This window comes from Stomoxys calcitrans, chromosome 5 (genome assembly GCF_963082655.1).
Source record: "Stomoxys calcitrans chromosome 5, idStoCalc2.1, whole genome shotgun sequence".
NCBI classification, from domain to species: Eukaryota; Metazoa; Arthropoda; class Insecta; order Diptera; family Muscidae; genus Stomoxys; species Stomoxys calcitrans.
Genome location: NC_081556.1, coordinates 29,167,338 through 29,180,292, shown reverse-complemented (window position 1 = coordinate 29,180,292; position 12,955 = coordinate 29,167,338). Strand labels below are relative to the sequence as shown.

General features: G+C 39.3%; 1 protein-coding gene across 2 annotated transcripts; it reads right to left on the bottom strand.

The window, feature by feature from the left end:
* Positions 1-220: 220 nt before the first annotated feature.
* On the bottom strand, positions 221-11,876 carry LOC106090584 (uncharacterized). 2 transcript variants are annotated; one of them, XM_059370535.1, is made up of 8 exons: positions 11,754-11,876; positions 11,407-11,672; positions 11,292-11,333; positions 6,865-6,879; positions 6,748-6,795; positions 6,659-6,682; positions 521-541; positions 221-362 (listed from the first exon to the last, which is right to left on the bottom strand). In XM_059370535.1, the coding sequence occupies exons 2-8, from the start codon at positions 11,503-11,505 to the stop codon at positions 294-296; spliced, it is 318 nt and encodes a 105-aa protein (XP_059226518.1). In that variant the 5' UTR covers positions 11,506-11,672; positions 11,754-11,876; the 3' UTR covers positions 221-293. The 2 variants fall into 2 exon arrangements, with proteins under 2 accessions (XP_059226518.1, XP_059226519.1); XM_059370536.1 differs by having other exon boundaries at positions 284-362; positions 484-541; positions 11,407-11,874.
* Positions 11,877-12,955: the final 1,079 nt, after the last annotated feature.

The window sequence follows — 12,955 nt, the reverse complement described above, 5'->3', positions numbered from 1 at the left end:
AATGCGATCCATGGTGGAGGGTATATAAGATTCGGCCCGGCCGAACTTAGGACGCTCGTACTTGTTTCATATGCGGTGGCTGTTGGATCAAAAGATCAAATTCCCCATAAATTAACAAGAATTGTTCAATTTCTTTTTAATTTGCAATTTTAACATATATTTTAGTTCAATATTATTCTTTTTTTAAGGATTATATATACATTAACATACTATTTTTTTGATTTTTTTAACACACGGTACTATAAGAGCAAACGAAAACATATTCATATCATAAAAGGTTTTAAAAGAACATATCAATTTCCGATAGATGGCATTGGTGGTCTTGGCATATCAGGAGGAGGAGGAGGCATTTGGCGCTTTTGCTAAAATTAATTAAAATTATATAAAATTAAAATGATTAATCTTTGTAATGAATTATTCTTTGCGAATTAATAGAAGGCATTGGAACTTTTTTAGATTTAGAATTTTCCTATATTTTAATACCTTTGGTTGTCAATAAATCAATGCACTACATATTTACCCTAAATGCCTGGGGAGGTTCCTGAAAAAACAGAAAAAAATTAGCAATCGGAAGTTCACAAATGTTTTTGATTTCAAGGAAATCCTTTAAAAGACTTTAACAAGTAAAAGTGTGCTAAGTTCGGCCGGGCCGAATCTTTTATACCCTCCACAATGGATCGCATTTGTCATGCTCTTTGAATGACTTCTCCAATATATATTTATATCAACTTCATCTAGTTATTGACCAATACTTGTCGTAGTTGTTAGAAGTCATAGAAAAATACCACCTCTAAAATTTTGAGACAAATCGCCCTACCTCCAGAAAAAATTGGAAATTTCAACCAAATTAGATTTGAATTGTGTCCTCTAGAAGCTCAAGATGTCTAATAGGGAGATCGGTTTTTATAGCCGCTATATCAGGTTATGGTTGGGAATCATTCCCCAATGATATGTGCAATATTTTAGCCAAATTGGAAAAGAATTGCACCCTCCAAAAAGTCAAGAGGTCTAATCGGGAGATTGACAGTCTCCCATCAGAAGCACTTAGACATTTTCGTTCATTGTGATGCCACAGGAGCAGAAGAAGGAAGATGCCTTTTAGTTCCTACCGTTGAACCATCCAGATCGAATTAAAAACCCCAATAACTTCCGAATGTTCACATCCTCTAAATCAAACAGGTTCTCAAAGAAATGAGAACCTAAACTGGAACTCCTTCTGACAGCTTGTGCGGGACGCACACACATAAGGTGTTCTTTAGTCTCTTCTTCGATGTCCTAACAGCTTCTGCAAAAGTCATTGCTGGCAACCTTCAGTCTGTCAGCATGTTTTCCGATTATACAGTGACCTATCATGACGGACACAATGACTAAGACGTCTGTTCTAGCCAATGACAGCAAGTGGTAGACCTCTTCAAGTCTAGATTAGGCCACATAGTTTTGGAATACTCACAGCCCCCGCCAAATCAGACGGGTTCTCAAGGAAATGAGAACCTAAACTGGAACTCTTTCTGACAGCTAGTGCGGTACACACGCACACACAAAAGGGAAGAAGAAGAAGTCTCTTTTTCGATGTCTTCGCAGCTTCTGCAAAAGTGGCTGCTGGCAACCTTTAGTCTGTCAGCATCATTTCCGATTAGACAGTGACCTGTCATGATAGACACAATGATAGAGACGTCTGTTCTAGCCAATGACAGCACAGTAGTAGTCCTCTTCAAGTCTAGATTAGGCCACATAGTTTTGGAATGCTCACAGCCCCCTCTTTGTGATCATCTATCATTCGTTGTCTTTCGGGACTGGTCCTGAAAACTTAGCTTACATGTCGTTAGAGGCATAACCACTGATTCCAGTATCCCAAGATCGTCCTCTTTACAATTCCTTTGGATATCTCTGTGGCCTGGCACCCAGAACAGGTGAATTTTGAACTATTCAGCCATCTCGTTGAGAGATCTGCGACAGTCAAGGGCGGTTTTTGTGTTCAGAAATACGATCACCAGGGATTTAATGGCTGCCTGGCTATCTGAGAAGATATTTATGCCAATCGTCGTAATGATATTATAACTTAGCCATTCCACCACATCCTTAATTGCAAGGATCTCCGCTTGATACACACTACAGTGGTCAGGTAACCTTTTCGATATGACCAGTTCTAGATCTTTAGAGTACACCCCAAAGCCCACCTGATCGTTTAGATTGGAACCATCCGCGTAGAAGACCATGTAACTTCTGTTACCAGGGATATCGTATTTCCAATCGGTTCAATCAGGAATAGTGGTACAGTACTTTTTATCAAAAAGTGGCTCAGGTAGGGTGTAATCCACACTGCCTGGAAGGTCGGATATTGCATCAAGGATAACACAGTGTCCGTTGCCGCCACATGACCAATAAGAAAGCTCCCTGCCGTGATGTCCAGAAGCATAAGATGTACCATTAAATTCAATGCATTAGATAATGTCGTCTTCAGTGCAGCTGTGATGCACAAATAAGCCATCCTTTGGATCCGGTTAATTATGGAGCAGTAGTTTGACTTCTAAAGCGCCGTCTAAGCTCCCATTTTTTGCCAATAGCTCTCTTGCAGGTGTATGGGGCAAGGGTTGGCTTTCTTGCGCTTTCCAATATGTTGGATTTGAAGTTAAATTTCCTGTCCAGCAAAACACCCAGATATTTTGGACTTTCTGCAAATGGAGCATTCTCTCTACCCAAGAAGACAAGTGCCACTGTCTGCTACTTGCATCGCCTCACACCAGTGGTCGCAGCAATTTGTCTTACCACAATATCCAGAGGCATTAGCTGTTGCATTAAATTCGGTGCACCAAATGCCGTAGTCCTCAGTGGGGCTGTGATGCACAAGCAAGTCATCCTTTGGATCCTGTTAAGTATTGAGCAGTAGGTGGACTTTTGAAGTGCCGTCCACCAGACCACAACACTATATAGCATTGTAGGTCTGGCAACTGCAGTATAAACCCAATGCATGCCAAGCGGCCTAAACCCCCAACTTTTGCCAATGGCTCTCTTGCAGGTGTATAGGGCAAGAGTTGGCTTTCTTGCGCTTTCCAAAATGTTGGATTTGAAGTTCAATTTCCTTGAACTACACTTAGCACAGTTGTTGGAAGTGATACACCATGCGCAAAATTTCAGACAAATCGGATAAAAATTGCGCCTTCTAGAGGCTCAAGAAGTCAAGACCCAAGATCGGTTTATATGACAGCTATATCAATACACAGACCAATTTGGCGCTTTTACAATCCCAACTGACCTACACTAACAAGTAGTGTTTGTGCTAAATTACAAGCGTCTAGCTTTACTGCTTCGAAAGTTAGCGTGCTTTCGACAGGCAGACGGACGGGTATGGCTTGAATGATTTAAAATGTCATGACGATCAAGAATATATATATACTTAATGGGGTCTTAGATGAATATTTCGAGGTGTTATAAACGGAATGACGAAATTCGTATACCGCCATTGTATGGAGGGTATACAGAAAAGTTTTGATGTTGCATATGCACTTTGCTTCATAAACGTTAGCATAACTCACCTGAGAAGGTTCCTGATTCGTATCCTGTAAGGATATACACATTAATAAGTTATGTTCAAAGAGACTTACATTAAAACTTTTTGAACTTACCTGCTGGGCTGCGTGGGTCGAAGCAACAGATCGGCGAGTCTGTTGGAGCACATTGTTAATTTATTGTAAAAATTATAACTAAAGTATTATCAGATGCTGTTATGGCAAACTTACTCTTAGTCCCTGTGGTGGGTCCTACAAAAAAAAGTAATATTTTAAAATTATATTTGTTGATGTTTTAAGAAAGTAGTCTACATCCCATTTCTGATAGACTGGTTCCCTGTCTTAGGGAGATAAACTCTTCTTGTATGTCATATATATCTGTGGGAAGGAGGGACACGAAGGTCGTTTTCATTCTGAAAGCAGGAAAACCCTACCACACGAGGACGAAAGATTTTCGTCCTATTAGTCTGTCATTCTTTATGCTGAAGACTCTTGAGAGGTTGATAGAAACATATCTTAGGGCAAAGATCCCTGGAGATCGCCTGTCGCGAAACAGCCTTTTACGACCTAGTCGGCTACATAGAGGGTTCTCTCGCTAGGAAGGAATATACAATGTCATCGAAGGTGCTTTCAATAATGTAAAACCGACGTCAATCATGAAGTAGTTGGAATTTCTAGGCATCAACTCTAGCGTAAGAAAGTTTATTAACAATTTACTAAGTAAACAATGCATTACGGCTGGCTTGGAATCTGTGGATCAAAAAAGATGGATCAGCAGAGGAACACCTCAAGGAGGTGTACTTTCTCCTCTACTTTGGAATATAGCCATCAACAATATATTATTGTCTCTGGAAGAAAAAGGCGTAAAAGTAGTCACGTTTGCTGATGATATAGCAGTTGCGGTTTGGGGAAAGTTTCCCAGCAATCTAAGAGATATACTTCAGGAAGCTCTACGTGCAAAAGCGAAATGGGCTACCGAAAGTGGTCTAGGTATAAAGCCGTGAAAGACAGAAGAAGTTCTTTTCAGTAGGAGATACAAGTTGCCTACAGTGGTACCTGTCTCTGTGGGAGGAGAGAATGTTCCATTTACAGAAAGCGCAAAATACCGGGGTGAACTTCCAATCCAACTGGAAATGGTAAGAAAGGCAACTCTTGCCCTATACACCTGCAAGAGAGCCAGTGGAAAAGTTGAAGGTTCCGACCGCGCGTCATGCATTGGGTATATACTGCAGTTGTCAGACCTATATTGCTATATGGTGTTGTGGTCTGGTGGACGGCGCTTCAAAAATCCACCTATTGCTCAATACTTAACGGGATGCAAAGGATGGCTTGCCTGTGCTTCACAGTCGCACTGAGGACAACACCATCTGATGCACTCAATTTGATGCCTCTGGACATTGTGGCTACCCAAATTGCAGCGACAACTGCCATGAGGCAAAGAGAGCTTTCTCATTGGTCATGTGGCGGCTACGGACACTGTGTTATCCTTGGTACAATATCCGATGTTCCTGGCAGTATGGATTACACCCTATCTGAGCCGCTTTTTGATAAAAAGTACTGTATCACTATTCCTGATTGAACCGATTGGAACAACGATACCCCTGGTAACAGAAGTTACATAGATTTATGTACGGATGGTTCCAAACTAGACGACCACGTGGGCTTTGGTGTGTACTCTGAAAAACTAAAACTGGTCACATCGAAAAGGTTACCCGACCACTGTAGTGTGTATCAAGCGGAGATCTTCACAATTAAGGATGTGGTGGAATGGCTAAATTATAATATCATTACGACGATTGGCATAAATATCTTCTTAGATAGACAGGCAGCCTTTAAATCCCTGGATAACGTATTTCTGAACACAAAACTCGCCCGCGACTGTCGCAGATCTCTCAACAAGATGGCTGAACAGTTCAAAATGCACCTGTTCTGGATGCCGGGCCACAGAGATATCCAAGGGAATTGTAATGAGGACGATCTTGCGAGACTAGGAACTACCCTACACATTCCAGGGATACTGGAATCCGTGGTTATGCCTCTAGCGACATGTAAGCTAAGTTTTCAGGACCAGGCCTGAAGGAAAACAATGATAGATGGTCACAAAGAGGGGGCTGTGGCCTCATCTAGACTTGAAGAGGTCTACCACTGTGCTTCCATTGGCTAGAACAGACGTCTCAGTCATTGTGTCCGTAATGACAGGTCACTGTTTAATCGGAAAATATGATGACAGACTGAAGGTTGCCAGCAACGACTTTTGTTGCAGCTGTGTGAACATCGAAGAAGAAGAGACTATTGATCACCTTCTTTGTGTGTGTCTCGCACTAGCAGACAGAAGTAGTTCCACTTTAGGTTCTCATTTCTTTGAGAACCTGTCTGATTTAGTGGATGTAAACATTCGCAAGTTATTGGGCTTTTTAAAGCGATCTAGATGGTTCAACGGTAGGTAGTAGAAGGCACATTCCTTCTTCTGTTCCTGTGGTGTCACAATGGACGAAAAAGTCTAAGTGAGTCTGATGGCAAACTGCCACTTAAACCTAACCTAACCTAAGAAAGTAGTCTAGAGCATTGATGGACACACCAACATAGTTGAAAAGAATGAGGTGAAAGTCGTTTGTTAACTGATTCTATCGAAATTTGGCAGGAAGGAAGGATGACTCTTAATATTGCTGGTGAATTTCATAGAAATCGGTCCAAATTTAGATAGAGCTACCATGTATGTAAATCGCCCGATTTTAACTTCTATGCCCACTGCAAGCGCATTTAATCACTAATTTGCCAAAATTTTGTACAACGCTTTCCTTGACGACTATCACAATATCTAAGAAGATTTTTCGAAATCGGTTCAGATTCAGATATTGCTCTCATATATATTTTCTTCAGATTTTTGGTAATTTGGAATAATGTTGTCATTTGGCAACCGTAGTAATTACAGTTCCAACATAATTGCCCAAAATGTGATGCGGATTATTTAATAAACTATCTGAAAACATTCGGCGAAGTCCATCAAAATTGGTTCAGAATAAAGGATAGCTCCCGCTTTGTACTTTTAGGGTAGGTGTAGGTTATTATACAGTCGCCACCGCCCGGGACTACATAGGGACTACATATCACATATCATTTTAGATTTCGATAAAAAAAAATTACTATCTTACCTGGGGAGGATCTTGCTGCATATCCTATAAAATCAAATTTATATTATTCTGTAACATGTCAATATAAAATTACAATGAACTTCTCTTACTTGCTGTTCTAGGTTGACAGCATTTTCTTCGGCCAAAGATCGTCGAGGCTGTTGATGGATAGGGAACATTTTCTTTAATACCATTATTTATCATTAAAAAAACGTTCAAAAACTTACTCTAAGTGGTTGTTCCTGTAAATAAAAATAAAAATAGAGGAATTTAAATAAATGTTAAATAACAAATGTTCCTATTTCCCTAAGATCGTTAGGGAACAGAGGAAAGATTTCTCTCTTAATAATAAATGCTGTCCAATGCAAATTTTAGTTGAATAATAAGATGTTAATTTTGTAATCGAGGACTGTGCTGAGAAGTTTTTTCATTGACTGAAATTCTTGCAAGATCATTTAAAAACAAGTTATTGAAGGTATTAAATTCGGACGGACATTGAGTGGTCTAATATATATGTCACTATTCAATTTTGTAGAAAAATATTGGCCTTTTTGGCAGATATATCCAATTATAAACCGATCTGATATATATTAAGGTTGGTTATCGTGAGGCTCAGAAAAACTCACTGTTTCAAATTTCAGCGAAATCGGGTAATAAATAAAGCTTTTATGGGCTTCAGTCCCCTTATCGGCAGATCGGTCTATATGGTAGCTATATTTAAATATAGTCCGATCTGAACCACATTTAGGTCGGATGTTGGGAGGGCTTAACCTATCCACTGTTTCAAATTTCAGCAAAATCGCATAATAAATAAAGCTTTTATTGGCTTCAGACCCCTTATCGGCAGATCGGTCTATATGGTAGCTATATCTAAATATAGTCCGATCTGAACCATATTTAGATCGGGTGTCAGGAGGCTAAAAATAACTCACCATTTCAAATTTTAACGAAATCGGTAAGAAAATAAAGCTTTTATGGGCTCAGACCCTTCATCGGGAGATCGGTCTATATGGCAGCTATATCTAAATATAGTCCGATGTGAACCATATTTGGGTCAGATGCTAGGAGGCTTAAAACTGCGCGCTATTCAAAGTTTCAGTGAAATCGGATAAAAAATAAAGCTATTATGGCCTTCAGACTCTTTAGCGGGAGATCGGTCTATATGGCAGCTATATCTAAATATAGTCCGATGTAAACCATATTTAGGTCAGATATCGGAAGGCTTAAAATAGCCTACTGTTTTAAATTTCAGCGAAATCGGGTAATAAATGAAGCTTTTATGGCCTTCATACCCTTTATCGGGAGATCGGTCTACATGGTAGCTATATCTAAATATAGTCCGATCTGAACCATATTCAGATCAGATATCGGGAAGCCTTAAGCTACTCACTGTTGCAAATTTCAGCGAAATCGGATAAATAAAAACGCATTTATGGGCATTAGGCCCATTATCGGAAAAATCGGTCTATATATCAGCTATATCCAAATATGGTCTGATTTGGCCCGTTCAAGAACTTAACCAGCGTGCATCAAAAATATGTATCTGTGCAAAATTTCAGCACAACATCTCAATTCTTGAAGGCTGTAGAGTGATTACAACAGAAGGACGGACAGACACACGGACATCGTTAAATCGTTTTAGAATTTTACGACGATCCGAAATATATATACTTTGTAGGGTCGGAAATTGATATTTCAATGTGTTACAAACAGGAGTGACTAAATGAATATACCCCCTATCCTACGGTGGTGGGTATAACATGTTAAAGTGTGCTAAGTTCGTCTGGGCTGAATCTTTGTTACCCACCACCATGTATTTCGCACAAAATTTTAAGGTATTTGAATTATGTTGGGGGGCCTATATCACCATATTGACAGATTCGGATAAAACTTGGCACTGATTTGCAAGTCATAAGATAGGGGTTTGAGCCAAATTTGTGCCAAATAAGTTCAAAATTTAAGCTTCTAAGGGCTGAAGAAGTCAAATCCGGGGATCGGTTTATAAGGGGGCTACATCTGTATATAGGCCGATTTGGATCACACTCATCACGGATGTTGAAAATCATAACAGAAGTCTTTGTTCCAAATTTCGACCAAATCGTACGTAAATTGAGGCTTCTAAGGGCTCAAAAAGTCAAAACCTGGGATCGGTTGGTATGGGGGCTATATCTGTTAATAGATTGATTCAGATCATACCTAGCATGGATGTTGAACGTCATAACGCAAGTCTTTATTCCAAGTTTCAGCCAAATCGTATGGGGGCTATATCTGTTTATAATAGACCGATTCGAATTATACCTGGCATAGATGGCGGAAGTCATAACTCAAGTCTTAGTTCAATTTACAGACCGATTTGAGTCATACCTGGCATGGATGTTGAAAGTCATAACGCAAGTCTTTGTTCCAAATTTCAGTCACATCGTAAGAAACTTGAGTCTTCTTAGGGCTCAAGAAGTCAAATCCGGGGATCGGTTTATATGCGAGCTATATCTGTTTACAGACCGATTCGGATCATACTTGGTATACATGTTGAAAATCATAACGCAAGTCTTTGTTCCAAATTTCAGCAAATCGTACGAAAATTGTGGCTTCTAATGGCTCAAGAATTCAAATCCGGGGATCGTTTTATATGGGAGCGGGGGCGGCCCTGTAGACATTTTTGACCGAAATTTGTTATCAGATTCGTGCTCTTCTCCCAAAAACCTTTCATTTGAGCCACATATTGCTATGATCGGTAAATTTTTCCTATTTGGGGGTTGTTTTTGGTTCCACATTTGGATATCAGATTCGTAATCTACTCTCATATGTCTTTTATTCGAGTATCGAGCTTCGTGGTCTACTCTTAAATATCACTTATTTTAACCCTAAATTGTAATTGGTGAATGGGATGAAGCGTAATCCAAACACTTGGTACCACATTTGGATATTTGATTCGTATTCTTCATCCAAATTTCTTTTATTTGAGTCCCACATCGCCACGATGAGTAAATAAGTCCTGTTTGGATGGGTTTTGGGGAAGGGGACGGGGACCCCCAGAACCTTCGTACCGAAAGTGGTTATCAATTTTGGGCTCTACTCCCAAATACCTTTTATTTGAGCCCCATATTGTCATGTTTGGTAGTAATGTCCGATTTAAGGGCGTTTTAGGGGTGGGGCGGCCACCAAAACATTTGACCCTATATTGAATATCAGATTCGTTTTCCACTTTGAAATACCTTTTATTTGAGTCCCATATTGTCGTCATTATAAATAGAAATATATATTTGGTAGGTTTTGGGGGTAGGGCTGCCCCCAAGGTACCCCATCCAAAATTTGGACACCAAATGGATTCCACCTGGATTCCGCAAAAATTTTGCCCTTATTAACTGAGTTTGTATATGATTTATGTTGGTCTCAAGAAGTCATATCGGGATGTTGGTACTTAGGGAGGCCGATTTATAGGCGTTTTGGGGGTGGGGCGGCACCAAACACATTTGACTCCATATTGAATATCAGATTCGTTTTCCACTCTCATATACCTTTTATTTGAGCCCCATATTGTAGCGATTAGTCTATAAATATATTTGGTAAGTTTTGGGGGTGGGGCTGCCCCCTAGGTCCCCCTTCCAAAATTTGGATACCAAATTTTTGGTTTTAGGTTACTAAAAGAAAGCATATAAAATTCACTTAAATCGCATCACCCAGAAACACTAGATCTCGGCGATTATCTAGCGTTTCTGAAAATTAGGCTAAGGGGGAGGGTCCGTCTCCCCTTCAGATTGGCAAAAAGTGTAGTACCCTATTTTCACCACGGGATCATTATGCACCATCTGTGAAAGTGTCAAGAAAAATCGATTTAGCCGTTTTTGAGTCTTAACGGAACAGACAAACAAACACAAATTGATTTTTATAAAGGGTGATTTTTTTGAGGTTAGGATTTTCATGCATTAGTATTTGACAGATCACGTGGGATTTCAGACATGGTGTCAAAGAGAAAGATGCTCAGTATGCTTTGACATTTCATCATGAATAGACTTACTAACGAGCAACGCTTGCAAATCATTGAATTTTATTACCAAAATCAGTGTTCGGTTCGAAATGTGTTCAAATTTTGTTCAGCGATGAGGCTCATTTCTGGTTGAATGGCTACGTAAATAAGCAAAATTGCCGCATTTGGAGTGAAGAGCAACCAGAAGCCGTTCAAGAACTGCCCATGCATCCCGAAAAATGCACTGTTTGGTGTGGTTTGTACGCTGGTGGAATCATTGGACCGTATTTTTTCAAAGATGCTGTTGGACGCAACGTTACGGTGAATGAACACATTTCGAACCGAACACTGATTTTGGTAATAAAATTCAATGATTTGCAAGCGTTGCTCGTTAGTAAGTCTATTCATGATGAAATGTCAAAGCATACTGAGCATCTTTCTCTTTGACACCATGTCTGAAATCCCACGTGATCTGTCAAATACTAATGCATGAAAATCCTAACCTCAAAAAAATCACCCTTTATATAAAGAAAATATGGGGTCGCAGAACAATATTTCCAGGTAATACAAACTGAATGTCTTGATTAGCATACCCCCATCCTATGGTGTTGGGTATAAAAAATCACATATCAATAGAATCATTATCACTCTCTTAGTTATTCCTAATGTATAAGTTATGTATCCTACCTGAGGTACATCCTCTGGTGGTTCCTGCGGTGGTTCTTCTCCCTGAAAATTAAAAAATAAATAATTTATGTTTTTCTACAAATAAACCAACGTTGCAGTATCAATCAAAAATTACCATCAAAACATCATTGAAAGGTTCTGCATTGGCGACAATGGCATAGTTGTATACAGCAATTATCGAACAATAAATAAATAATTTCACCAACGGTTTCATTTTAAATAGTATATGATGCAGCTAAAGTGCAGATAATAGGAGGACTTCTTTTTTTTGGGCGACTAAATCAACAACAAAAGGGCGAATTGAATGGAAAACTTCACGTTGAGAGACCGAATGTATTGTGGATAATTCCATTGTAAAATAGTTGCAATTTATAGCTCTCGCTGTTTGCAAAATTGTTGATTGAATTGGTTGTTGGCAAAGGTTGAAATGACACGAAAGGTTGTGATAGAAAATCTACATACTTTTCACTCGATTATTCATGTTCGATATCCCAATCGCTATCTAATCATGTACATGGGAGAGTACGTGGTGCATGGCAATTGCATTATCCAGCCCCCTTGTTAAATTTGTTTATATAGTTTTCGTTTTTTTTTTTTTTGATTTGTTTTAATTTGTGTATTAAACTTTTGTTATACAAACAATGATGTGACAACAAAAAACCCTGAACTGGCCTCATTTGCCAGATTGTCAACAAAATGGAATTTTTTTTATTATATAATAGGAATTAAACAATTTAAATTTGCTAAATGCAATTATAATTAAGTGTTAATTTCTCATAACATTTTTTCAATCTATTACGTGCTGAAAATTGATAGAACAATGACGATACCAATAACGTAATAGTGGCAAACTTTTTATTTGTTTCTAATTTTTTGTATGCCCTACATCATTACTGTGGTATTGGGTACAATAACTTTGAGCATTTGTTTGTAACACCCAACAATGTAAGAGATAGGCCGTTTGATAAGTTTAGTGTCTATATGTCCGTCTGTCTTTCCATTTTAATATGTGTGTAAGAATCTGTGGATTGAATACCGTCTTGGTGACAGTCTGCTGCCCACATGAGGATTATCTTCACCATGAGGTTCAGTATCACAAAAGTGAGCGTGTCAGATAGGTTTCAAAATCATTCATGAAGATTTGGTATCGAATTAATGCCAACTTGAGACCTCGGAATTTTGTAATAATGACGTTGATCGAAGGTTTATAATTGCGGAATTTATGGTGAAGGAATCCTTGAGGAGCTTCAAACCATTAAAGTCACCTGGACCCGATAGAATATTTCCGGCGTTTCTACAGAAAGAGGTCGACTATCTGGCGCCTCGTCTGGCCAAAATTTTCCCAGCGTGGCTAGGACTTGCATTTACTCCGAAAGCCTGGCAGGAGGCAAGGGTGGTATTTATACCCAAGCCCGGCAAGGCAGGTTATGCGACACCAAAGGCCTACAGATCCATAAGCCTTACGTCATTTCTATTGAAAAAGGTCGGTGGAGACTGCCCTGCACGAGGTTGTGCATAAAATAGAAGACTCCTTCGATGCCAAAACGTACACTCGTGGCGGCTTTTAACAATGTGCGGACCGACTAATCCTTAGACCAGTACCGGGTGGACCCGGTCCTTAGAGACTGGATAAACCATATGCTAAGAAACAGGTGGATAAAATT